The sequence below is a fragment of the Eubalaena glacialis genome, chromosome 5 (genome assembly GCF_028564815.1).
Source record: "Eubalaena glacialis isolate mEubGla1 chromosome 5, mEubGla1.1.hap2.+ XY, whole genome shotgun sequence".
NCBI lineage: Eukaryota > Metazoa > Chordata > Mammalia > Artiodactyla > Balaenidae > Eubalaena > Eubalaena glacialis.
Genome location: NC_083720.1, coordinates 52,088,499 through 52,101,334, shown reverse-complemented (window position 1 = coordinate 52,101,334; position 12,836 = coordinate 52,088,499). Strand labels below are relative to the sequence as shown.

Below are 12,836 nucleotides of genomic sequence, written 5' to 3'. Positions count from 1 at the left end.
AACAGAATGTCTAATTTGGTTACTATAAATATGTTGACTATGTTGGGCAAAATCAAGCAAGTTAAAGTAGCAGGTCAAGACGACAGAAGCAAAATTGGAAGTGTTCAGAGAATGGTGAATAAACAATAAATTAAAGCAAAAAACATTGCAAACAGGGCCAGCTTTGAGGACCAGTGACTCATGCAGTCACACATGGCCCAGTGCTCAGAAGGTCCCTGCACTTGGTCTAATCAATGCTTTGTGTCACCATCTTGAAAATCTTAATCTTTTTTGAATAAGGGGGCCCTGAATTTTCATTTTGTGCTGAGCTCTGCAAATTACGTAGCTGGTCCTGCATATAAGACCTACATGTGTAAGCAAAATTTAAGCGTGGAATACAGGAGCAAGTGCCCAAGGCTGGGCTTCCAGCAAGAACAGGGAGGGGTCAGGGAATCGGGAGCCTGGCGAGGCGGGGTGCAAGGAGAGAGGCAACTGGAAAATGATGGAGAGTATTGTAAAAACAAAATAACAAAAAGAGAGGCAGGGAGTGAAGGGAAGATTGAGCAAGAGATTAAGATATATATAAAAGAAGGCAGAGAGCAGTGGAGGGAGTCTGGGCAATCTCAGAGGGATGACAGGGGTAATTTATCGACAGAAGAAGTTTTAAAAATTCCTTTAAAAGAAATCTTAATCAAGGACTGAAACAGCCAGATGCTAAAATGGAGATATGCCTCGGGAGGAGGACGAAGAAATGGGAGTCTCCCCAGAATAGGTACGAGGTCTTTTTATTCAGGTAGAATCCCCTGCACCCGGCAGTGTCCCCAGGAGCCTTCTCTGTCCTCACCAGCTCCCTATAAGGCACCCACTGGGGCTCTTTCAAACCTCCTCAGGTCTTCTAAGCCCTAGTCTGTTCCCAGCAGGTGACCTCGGCTCCTCTTTTACTGAGAAAACAAAGCCTGCCTATACTGAGCCACAAGGCTTACTGCTCCTGCCAAACCAACGTCTTCCATCCTATCCCTCGTCTCTGGGAAACACACCAACACACTGTCCTGTTGGTCCACACCATCCTCCCTCCTTTGGGGCCCAGCTCTCCTGTGACCTCCTCTTTCAACCTCTTCAACTTCTGCCCCTCCTCCTGCTTCTGCATCTTCACCCAGAAACCTCCCAGATCTTCCTGAACCCCCACAAAGGGTTCCCGTGAATTCCACTCACCTCCAATCTTTGTGAACAAGAGGCCACCTCTACTTCTTCAATAGCCACCCCCTCAAAGTGTGTTCTGGGGGGCACCTGTGTTAGAATTACTTGGAGGGGGTGCTTGTTTAGAACTGCAGATTTAGGGGGCTTTCTGGAGGGAATATCAGGATTCTGGATTTTAGCAAGCCCCCAGTGATGCCATGGGCAGGAACAAAAGATCACCTCGCTTCAATACCTCCCAAGACCTCTTCTGAATTTTCCATAGCAATCTTCCTTTGAAGGTCACCAGTACCCCCAAACCCCACTTTCTGAGTCTCTTTCATCTATAATTTCTCTTCATCCCAATTCCCGTCTTGAAACCCATCTTCTTGGATTCCTCCTACTCTCTGTACTGCCTCGTTCCCTTCCCCCTCCTCGTCTTCCCCCTCCCTCCACCCCAGGCCACCTTCTCCTCCTCCTCCTCTTTTCTTTGGTCTCCTATCTTCTTCCCCCACTTGGGGGACCTCACTCCCTCTGTCTTTGCTTCTTGTTCTCTGCAGACTCTTCCTAGAACTCTTGTCCCCACCTCGCCATCGAGAGCAAGACCCACATTTCCATCTGCTAGGTTGACAGTTTCCCCTGATATTTTTTCAGCTCCTCAAATTCAATGAGTCTAGAGTCTGGAGCATCCATCCCTTAGTACATTTTAAATACTTTAAAATGCTTGTGCCCTTTGACCCGGAGGGTCCGCTTCTAGGAATTTATCCTAAAGAAAAAAATCAGAATGATGCCCTAGATTTATACATAAGGTGGTTCACTGTGGATTCATTTATAAGAGTGAAAAAAATGGAAACAACCCAAATATTTTTAAATTGGAGAATGGTTAAGATTACAGTAAATCCATAAGGCACAACATCATGCAGCCATTTAAAGCGTGATTTGAAGAATATTGAACGTGCCCTGCTCACCATCCTAATACCTAGGTTTGACCAACTTCCACTTCACTCAGGTTGAAGCTGTCCCAGGGCCAGTATGTTTGTCCATTTTGGTCACTGTTCTCTCCCAGTATGTCGGATAGTGCTGGGCCCACAGTGGGTGCTCGTGATTATTTGATGAATGGATGATTGAATGTCCTCTAACCCTTTGTTCCTGTTCCCTTAATACTCACATGCAAACAGGCATTAAGTTTTATGGTTTTCATGCATTCATTCACTTATTCAATATATATTTCCTGAGTGCTTGCCAAGGTCCTTCAGTGTACATCTCCTACCTGCCCCTTCTTCTTCCTTCCCACCAGACCATTACCTTGTCCTTGGGAAGATCCTCCCATCAACCCTCCATCCTCAGACCCCAGCTCACTGCTTGCCCGGCCACACTCAGACCCACCTGCCAGCTACAGTGCCGATCACAACACAAGCCTCCACCAAAAAGCCCAGCTGAATCCCACCGCCTGCCAAACTCAGTATCCCCAAGCTGCTGGCCTGACGCTCCCGCCTCTTGTGACAGATTGATTTCCTTATACATTCCTCCCATACTCCGCTGCAACCACACACATCCCCAGGTGCCATGGGCTCTCACCCTCTGTTGAGAGAGACAGACATTTTCATTTTGCTGGCTTTATTTTTTTAATGTACCTTTCCATCTTTAACTACTATTTAATAATTTTGAACCATCTGTTGGTTTGCATTTTAAAAGGTTGAGCAACAGTATATCTCCAAACTACTATTATCTCTCAGCCACCCAATTCCCCTGCCTGGAAGAAACCACCGTTCCTCCTTTTTTATGTATCCTCTCCAAGGATGCATATATAAGCAAACGCATAGTACATTTATATACACACACATAAATAGTCATATATATTTATATAGACATAGATTTTCTTTTTTTTTTTTTAGTTTTTTTTTTCTTTTTTTTACAAATGGTAGCTAGTATTCATCAGAAAAAGTTTTTTTCACTGTCTTCCACCTTGCTTTTTTCTCTCACAACAATAGATCTTGAAGATTGCCTCATATCAGTACATAAAGTACCTAATGTGCCATTTTTAATACTTTGAGGGTCTTAAGTTTCACACTTTCAATAAATGTTTTATCTGGGGGTATGGAAAGAAACGAATGATACAACAGATGGAGTGGGAGCTCAGAATAAAGTGTGCATTTGGTCTGCTTGCTCTTGTCCCCCATGATTTAGCCTTTTGTACCTAAGATTTAAAAATAGCTTTGTTTGGGTGGAGCGTTAGAAGTAGGAATGCAGGTGCTCCGTTCTGTAAGAGTGTGCTCCCCCTCCTGGCGCTTACCCTCCTACCCCCTCCCCACACGCACACCCACCCTCTACCCCCCCACCCCACCCCCCACGCTGAGAAGGCCCAATGGGAGCCATCTTGAAGAACTGATGAATAAACCTAGGACTTTATATTTTGAGAGGAAGTTCAATTAATAAGCATTTTGCTTGAGGGACTTCATGTGAGTTTGCAGTTGTCTAGCTATGGTTAAAGAAGGGACGGGCTTCACGTGTCTTAGAAACAGGTGGCAAAGCATTAATGAAGAGACAGACGTTAAGAGTATGCCTCACAGCACACCACCTCCAGCCCTTCCCAACAAGCCATCACTCTGCCAGTGCTGGGGTGGTAGCCGTGGTGGTTAGTACGTGAGGATACGCTGGCCTTTCACTACCCTCTGTGCTTTGCCTAAAACTCTTCACTGCTCTCCCCACTCCCTGGCCAGTGGTAGTTCAAGGTAGTGGTAGTGGTGGCCAGTGGTAGTTCAAGACCTTGGAAGTTCAAGGTCTTGGAAGCAGCGGGAACTGTCGGGGATCAGAGCAGAGATTCAAAAGAAGGTCCCCTGGGGTGGAGGTAGTGGGGGCACGGTTCTCTCCAGTCTGCGGGGGGCCATGGCCACCTCTTCCTCTTTGGGATCGGGCTCCCCCAAGGACCCTCACTCAGAGATTCTTGCTTGCTGTGTTGTCCAGAGAGCAAGGACAGAGGCACAGTGGTGGCTGGCTCCTGGGTTCCTTCTGTCTTTGCAGATTTCCTGTGATGTTGCTATCATCAGAAACTACTACTGAAAATCTCTCTAGGAGCCTGGCATCTGGAGGATTTTTCTAGACTACTGGGTAGACATATGCTGAAATCTCCCCTATCCTAAAACAAGCCACCGCTAAATAAAACCTTTATTTTAAAATCTCCCCCGTCCTACAAAAAAAAAAAATCTCTCTCAAGCCTGTTTATGCCTCAGGCTACTGCCCTGGCTGTCTCCTTGGATTCCCTGCTAAACTACTTGAAGTCATCTATATTCACTGCTTCAACCTTCTCATAGGCTGCTTTTCCCACCCCTGTCACTTGGATTCTGGATTTCACCCCTTCCTCTGTCTTGTAACAGCTCTCTCAAGGGTGGGCATGTCTTCTTAGTGGACTTTTTCTTTTTTCTTTCTTTTTTAAATATTTAATTTTTTATTTGTTTTTAATTTTTTTTTTTTTTTTTTTTTGGCCGTGTTGGGTCTTCGTTTCTGTGCGAGGGCTTTCTCTAGTTGCGGCAAGCGGGGGCCACTCTTCATCGCGGTGCGCGGGCCCCTTCACTATCGCGGCCTCTCTTGTTGCGGAGCACAGGCTCCAGACGTGCAGGCTCAGTAGTTGTGGCTCATGGGCCCAGTTGCTCCGCGGCACGTGGGATCTTCCCAGACCAGGGCTCGAACCCGTGTCCCCTGCATTAGCAGGCAGATTCTCAACCACTGTGCCACCAGGGAAGCCCCTTTAGTGGCCTTTTTCATCCTGTGTGACCACCTTCTAGAATAAGATGGTACTGACCATGCTGCCCCACCGGGAACCTTCTCTCCCCTTCCCCACATGGTCCTGGCACGCCTCTTCCCTCTCCACCTGTGCTTCTCTGGTCCTTTCTCACCTTCCGCAGGTGGTGCTCTGACGCTCTGTTCTTCTGACTCCTCACACTGTGTTGGGGAGCAGACCCGCCCCCAGCGTGTACTCTCACCTTTGCTCCCCCAGCTCCTCCTGTCTCCCAGCTGTCCAGCTGTCTACCCCGATTTCCCGTAGGCACCTCCAACTGCTCGTCTTCCTCCCTATTATTACTCCATTCCTTTGGCTTCCCTGCATCCCCTCTGGCTCCTTTGAGCCATCATCATCACTGCCCAGTACAACACTCTCCTAACTGGTCTTTCTGTTTCTACTCATCCTCCTTCCAGTTCATTCTCAACCCCACGTCAAAAACAGTTTTCCTAAACTTCTTTATGCTGCTTCTCTGCTTACAACCCTTCAATATCTCCTTGTGGCCAATGAATAAAAGTCTCACCATTCTCAATCTGGCAGCAAGATCATTCATGATCTCGGTCCCTACAAGCCGCTCTGGATTCATCTTTCATTTAATCTTCACGTCTTCTCCACAGTTCTCCTGAAAGACTTGTGTATTTCCAGGCTTGGGTTTTGATTCTGGACCCTCCACTTACCAGCTGTGTCACTCAGGGCAAGTTAGTTGGCCTCTAATAAACGTAATAAGAGCTACCTCATCTATTGTCACAAGGGGCTAAGGGAGATAATATTTGTGAAAGGCTTAGAGTAATACCTGGTACAGAACAAGTGATTAATAAATATCAACTGTTATTAAAGCCTTCCACTGGCACTGTACTTGTGTGTGTCTGTTTGTGTGCATCTGTCTGTCTCCCACCAGAATTTTAGTCCCTAAATGTAGGGACAGGGTCTGCTTCTCTTCAGTGTCCCCTACAGCCTCAATAATTGTTGGATTGGTTGAACTTCATTGAACAGACCCTGTTTGTACTTCTACTGTCTCCTTCTATGAATACTGCCAGCTATTGAGACTCAGATAACCCCCTTCTCTCTGTGGGCTGCATCACACCACGTTCAGTGGACCACCTGCCATATCTGTTCAGTGTGAGGCCAGTTACAAGACTCTCTGTCATTTGAAATATCTTGGGTTATATTTTGCAAGTCCAGCTATGGCTGCATCCATATATCAGTTATGAATGGTTTTAAAGGGAACTTGCTTTAGGTGTGAGAATGCTGGTTTTCTAGTGCCATTAGGGGGTTATTGGTTAAGAGCATGCACTTGGGAGGCAAACTGAGGTATAGGTTAAAAATCCAGACTCATCACCAGCTGAGTCCTACATGTGGTTTTGGTTAAGTTAACTAACTTCCCTGCCTCTGTTTTCTAGTGGGAGGAGTCGAGTGTGGTGGGTGAGAACACTGAGGGTTGGGAAAAGACACAGCTTTGAGATGAACTGTGTGTCCTTGGACAAGTTGCTTAACCTCTCTGTTTGTTAGAATTCACATGTGTAAAAGGAGGATAAAAATACAGTCTACGCTGCAGAGTTTTTGTCAGGTCAGGTAAAAAAATGCATATTTAGTAGGTGTTTGGCATAGGCTCTGACTCAGACCTGGGACTCAGGAAAGATTAGTTGCTATTTGTGTTAACTGTAGTGTAGTTGTTATTGTTATTGATGTCATTATTGTTACTATTACTACTACCACAACTTCTGCTGGGTCCATTTTATCACCTCCAGCCCTGCATCAGATGCTTATGTCAGGCTAAAGAAGAAAGCAGTCAGCCCTGACAAACTTAGGCAGAGTCCCTGAGAGTAGGCTGTTAGGGACCCCAACAAATTCACCTCAGTGCATTTCTGGGAGACATGGCTGCGTTATCCAGGACCATCAGAAAAAATGCAGCCAAATGTCTCTGCACCACGCCTTTGAACGTTGCCCTGACGGCATCCTTCATTGTCCACAGAAGAGTTAAGCCTTATCTTTTGTTTCCAAGAGGCAGCCACGTACAGATGATCTGATCTCACTAAGAAGCAGGCATCAACTTGAACACTGCTGTGATTGCATCTCAGACCCATCAGCTGGTGAAAAGGGAGCTCGGATCAGAGGGTCTGAGCAAAATATTGAAAGTGAGATTACGAAAAGAGGTGTTTGTTGAGGGGTCAGAGACATGAAAGCAGAATAGACCCAACACATAGAGTGAAAATTGAAAGTAATTGATAACGACTACGCAGAATTTAAGACTTAAGGAAAAGAAGAAAAGAAAACTCTAAGTACCTAGATGAACAAAACCACATAGAGTCACGTCAAAGAGTTTTCTGTGAACTCAAAGGGAATATTAATTAAGACGCCGCAAGTGAATTCAGGTAAAATAAGGATGAATTCAAAGCCACATATATATGTGCAGATATATACATATTCATGTCTCGGTATGTATGTGGGTGTGTGCAGCTATGTCTGGAATATAAAGAGAGGTACAAGAACAATTCTGGCGTTCTGGTTTCTCCTGCTGAAAGGATTTGAAACTTGGCTATTAAGGTGATTTCCACATCATTTTAGCACAGCAATGCCAAGAAAATCCCCCAAAGATAAAGACTGGTTTTTCAATTTCTGGGCCAATGGAAAATGATTGAAGTTTTAGATGACTATCAAATCATTTCCCAACTATATTTAATTTTGTGCAGAGTGAAGGAGGGAAAATATATGCCCACATTTATGTCTTTCCATGCATATAGACAAACTTTGGCTTCCAAGTAAACAGAGTAATCTGTTCAAATACACATTCTAGATCTTATACATCACAGTGAGTCAGAATGGGCACCTTGGAAGGCAATGTAATTATTCTAGTGATTCTGTAATTTCTGAAAAGTTTTTGAAATGCCTATTTTTTAATTCTCTCCGGATATCATTACAAGCCATGAAAAAAAGGAAAGCATTTATTTAATCAAATATATTTATTGAGCACCTACCATCTACCAGACATTATGCTAGATATCAAGGATATGGACATCTGTAAGCCATAGTTTAGGTCTAAGAAGGCAGATCTTATTATTTTATTACCTCTAAGTAATATTACCAAGCATGTTCTTCCATATTATTTGTTAGACTTGGTTGTTTCTGAAACTCAGATCCCCCCTCAAAGGATCAGGTGTGATACTTGTAAGAGTATTCAAAATTAAGTGTCATCTTTAGCATTGAGCAAATAGAAATGACGTAAGATGTCTGGGCAATGGTAGAATCATTGTTTGGCTGTGCAGCTACCTTTGTGGGAGAAGATTCACTTGAATGACAACATTTCAGTAATTTTAAAATCATTTTTAATTATTCACTTTATATTTTCATATGTACTTTCAATAGAGTATGTGTGTGTGGAGCAAACACACACACACAGTTTTTAGCATATATCTTAAGTCTCAAAACATGTTCTCTCTATTAGGGCACTAGGGGGCTTCCCAAGTATCCTGCTCACAGCCCTGAGAGCTGATGAGATCGATGTTCATTGGTGTTTTTTGTCATTCTCTCCCCTTTTCCAGAATCCTAGGGAATCGGGTGGCTGAACTGGAGAAAAAATTAAGAACTCTGGAAGTTTCTGGTTTGTGGAGTCTTCCAGGTAAGTAGAACTTCATGAAAATTTTCTTTTTTTGAAAAAAAAAATTCTTTTTTTGAAAATTTGCAGAGCAGACTTTACCTTTTTAATGTTCTTTTATTTGATGATCGTTGCTGAGAAATCTACAAGTGTTTTAAACTTAGAAGCCATCATTTTGGAGGAAATCAGAAAAAAATAATAAATATGCAAGGTGAACTATGAAGTTTTGCTAATCTAAATTCTGAAATTGTCATTGTATATGTCTGTATATATTTTATTTTTAACTTTTATGAGTATGGTAAATTGCTTCATTTTTTTCCCTGTAGGTGTCCTATAGAGATGTATTCAATTTAATCATCACCCCTAAAAATGAATATAGGAACTCACAAAAATTTATTCTAGTTAATCATCAGTTCTAAAAATGAATATAAGAACCAACAATTGTCTATCCCAAATGCACTTTATAACCTCCTTCTCTCTCCGCCCCCCCCCCCATCCCATTTGTTACATAGATCGAAAATCAAAACTTCCTCTGGAGATTATTTTTTGCAGTTGTACAGGGTGTGAAGAAACTGATGTTTCACTTTAATTAGCTATATTTACCCATTTGTCCTGGTAAAATACCCCCTTCATGAGACCCCCCCGTCAGCTATTCTTCTTTCTCTTTACATTCTCCAGAAACTTATATTTATCATTTCCACCACCTCCTCTTTCCCTGGAAACAACTTTGTACGAATATTTTTAGTTACTTAACCTTTCTGCATAAACCCTTCTCTACCCTTGAATCATATTGGTTGCTTCCTTGTAATGGATGAGAAATGAACATTGCCACGGGGACATGGACAAAACCACATGTTTTCTTAACATAAATCTGAATAGCCACCTTAGGTTGCCTGGAAGTGTGTTTCATAAATTGGAATTTTTAGTAGAGATTCCTTGAACTTGATGTCAAAAGACCTAACAGACCTAATTAGTGGCAAGTGCCATCCTGGGGATTTGAATGATCCATTTTGCACAAGAACGTTTTGATGCAGTTAAAATCTTATCTGCTTTGAAGACCTTTCTTTTATTGCATTGAATTTCAACACAGTCAGGCAAATTTATCGTTTATTTGTGCAGTCAGATTGCTATTTCTGTGCATGTACTGGAGTTTGGATTTTTTTTTTCTCTCCAAATGACTTAGTGAGATTTCACAATGTTTTATTTCTACAACTTATGTAAAAAGATGGAAGTGGAATAAATGAAAGAATGCTGAGAATTTCCTATCTCTGCTGTTGTTTGGTCTAGGTTAGAATGGCTATTATGCAATAACAATTCTTTCCTTTTTTTTTTTTTTTGCTGCCTGAAGGCCTGAGCTACAATGTTTCCGTAGGATTTGGGAGTATGTTCTGTTTGAAATATCTTTGTTTGTGGCTAATAGCAGTGCATTAATATCATCCCTGCATGTAAATAAATAGAAATGCACTCTCTATGTATCCTTGCACTTTTCTGATTAGAACAGCCAATTGAAATAGAGAATTCAATTAGCACAAAGCAAATATTAAACGGTAAAATTAGTTTGGACGGCAGTAACTGAATGGATTTTACGCCCCAGCCATGTTTGTTCTAATCTCTGGCCTCTACATAGATGCAAAGTGGGAGGACAGAAATAAAGAGTGGCAATTCCCCCTGATCTGACACAGTTTATGTAATGGTGATAGCATTGCCCTGGTGCAGTGATGAAGGGGGTTGCAATGAGGTGTCACCTTATGATCATTTTCAAACCATGGTGAGATTGGGGGTGGGGAGTGGCCTCTTTTAGTGCAAATCAGACCAGTCTCTCCTGTCTGCTCATTGTTCTGTGGTCTCCATTTAACCTTCTGAGTAGCGGAGCAAGAGGAAGTATGTTCTTTTTTCCTTCTCTTCTTCCTCTTCCTCCTCCTCTTCCTCTTCCACCTCCTTTTCCTCTTCTTATTCCACTTTTCTCTTCTCTTCTTCCTCTTCCTCCTTCCCCAAGTAAGAGCCAAATCATAGGATTTCAGCCAACTGGAGTTGGGATTGAGTCCCAGTGGTTTCAGAGAATTGCTAGCTCTCTCGTATTTACCAGCATCTTGAAAGGATCAGTGTCTCCTCTAATAAATCAACCCATAATATACTGATACCTTTTTGAGCATCAGCTTTGTGAATTCAGTCCTGTACCAGGCATTCTAGACATGCCCCTCGCCCCCTCCAAGAATCGACAGTCCCACTAGGGAAGTAAGATGAATATGCATCAAACAGTGAAAGGAAAGCACAAAATATTACATAATTAAGTATCAATTAAGTGATAAAGATGTTAGTGTGTGAGGGAATAATGTGACAAGTCATCAAATGCTGGACTTAGAAGGACAGATGAGAGCAAAAAGTTCAAGGATGGCAAATGCTTGGTGTATCTAACCAACACCATTCTCATGCCAGTGGCAGGCATTGCTAATCAATCACATCACTCCTTGCTGATCTCACATGTGGCCCTAAAAACAGTCTTCCATTTTTGCTATCCAAGAAGCCACCTCTTGGTCAGAGTAGATATGTAAGAGAAGACATTTTTCCCTTTCCTTATCTAGTCTGATCCCCTCATTTTAGGTAAGGAAACAGAAGCTCAGGAAGTTAGGTGATACCTAAGACCACAGAGGCTGAACTCAGGTGTTGAGATCTTCATTTCAGTGCTCCACCTGCACTGGGGAAGTACAATTCAGAGAAGAGGGGCACACACAGGGGGTGGGGGGTGTAGAGTGTAGATTAGATCAGCTGGGGATTGGTTCTCAAAGCAAGTTGAATTGGAGAAGAAAAATTCAGAAGCTGGAACCATCTATCCTGAGACTTTAAAGGACCATTGTGTAGGAGCCCATCACTCATTACTATAAGGCAGAATTACTCTTGGACTTGGAGCATGCTATGATTTTCCTTTGACTCTCTTCTCCCTCCCTCCTCACTCTCTCAGCCAACAATATATAGCTCTTGATGGTGTCTGATAAAGTTGGGGCAAATGTGTGATCTTGCTGGGAAGTAGACAAGTGTAACAGATGTCACAGCCCACATGGAAAAATCATCTGGAAAGTAGAGTGTACTCCAGACTGTTTAACGGGTCCCCGAGAAGTGGGAAAGGCACGGGGCTATTTTGAGGAAGCCAGGGAGTGGGCTGGTTGGCCATGCCCTTCAGGAAGGAATGACCCTCCACCTTCCTCAGCCCCTACCTGTCAGCCTCATTCTCCCAGCCTTTTGCTGGAGTCTGCAGGTGAGAATGATGCCTAGGGGGAAGGGGGCGACTGAGGGGAGATTTACTGGATGTGCTCATGCTCTGAAAAGAAATACTGAAAGCCAGAAAAAAGTCTGGCAAGAGCAGAGCCTGGCTCTTTGAGCTTTTTATTTGAATTCTCTGTTCTCCACTCTCAACATCAGCCTGGGGAGGAAAATGTGCATTTTGAAAGTAACTGGCACATTTTGGAGAAGGGGACGAGGGACGTTGTGTTACAGGGAATCAGGAGGGCTTCCAGAAACTCAAACACCAGTTGAATGGAAGGGCCTGTGTGACCTACGTTGGTTGTGGCTCAAATCTAGTTCGTGGATCACCCTCACCCCACTCCCTAGTCCCAAGAACCAAAATGCAACTAGGAGATAGCAGACCATCAGTTTAGAGCTCAGTTTAGTCAACACACATAGAATCCGGGCTTAGTTAGAAACAAGAGAACTGAGAGCCTTCTAAGGAAGGTCTTTGAATTCTTCAAATATTTTGCAAAAACCAAATCTTGGCATTTTACCATCAGATAAGGAAATGATCTCTGCAGGCAGGGATTTAGGGAGGTATTTAACTTCTCCCCAGCCCCTACTTTGACTGGATATGGATGAATGGTGGCTTCTACTTCCCTTGTCTGCATGCCTGTTGCTCAGATTCTTGGAGAAGTTTTATGTGCTGGTACCAGTGTTTTTGAGGAGCCATTGCGGAGTGGATAATCCCTGTGGTTGGAAACAGCCACGGAGACATCCTGCCCTAGAGAATTCCTCACAATAGGAAGGGCCGAGGCTCCCCGCACCATCCACCTGGCGCCTTAGTCACTCGGCTGCAGCCAGCTCCCAACTCTGCCCATAATTCTGATTCCTTGGCCACAGGGCAGAGGGGACTTGGAAGGCTTGTTGGGACACAGAGTGCAGAGTGTGCCTCTTCCTGGGTCCCCTTAAGGTTAGAGAGCCTCCAGCCTACCTGCTAGAGAAACATGGGTCAGGAATTGCGGTCCCGTCCCTGACTTGAGGCCAGTAACTGTTGCCTTGGTGGAGAGAAACAAAAGAAGGCCACCTGAGGCA

General features: G+C 43.7%; 1 protein-coding gene across 1 annotated transcript in view; it reads left to right on the top strand.

Annotated features, from left to right (window-relative positions):
• The window catches only part of CCDC149 (coiled-coil domain containing 149), a 98,154-nt gene that overhangs the window by 72,731 nt on the left and 12,587 nt on the right, over window positions 1–12,836 (top strand). The window contains 1 exon segment of the mRNA XM_061192140.1: window positions 8,467–8,543. Within this exon segment, the coding sequence (XP_061048123.1) occupies window positions 8,467–8,543 (77 nt within the window).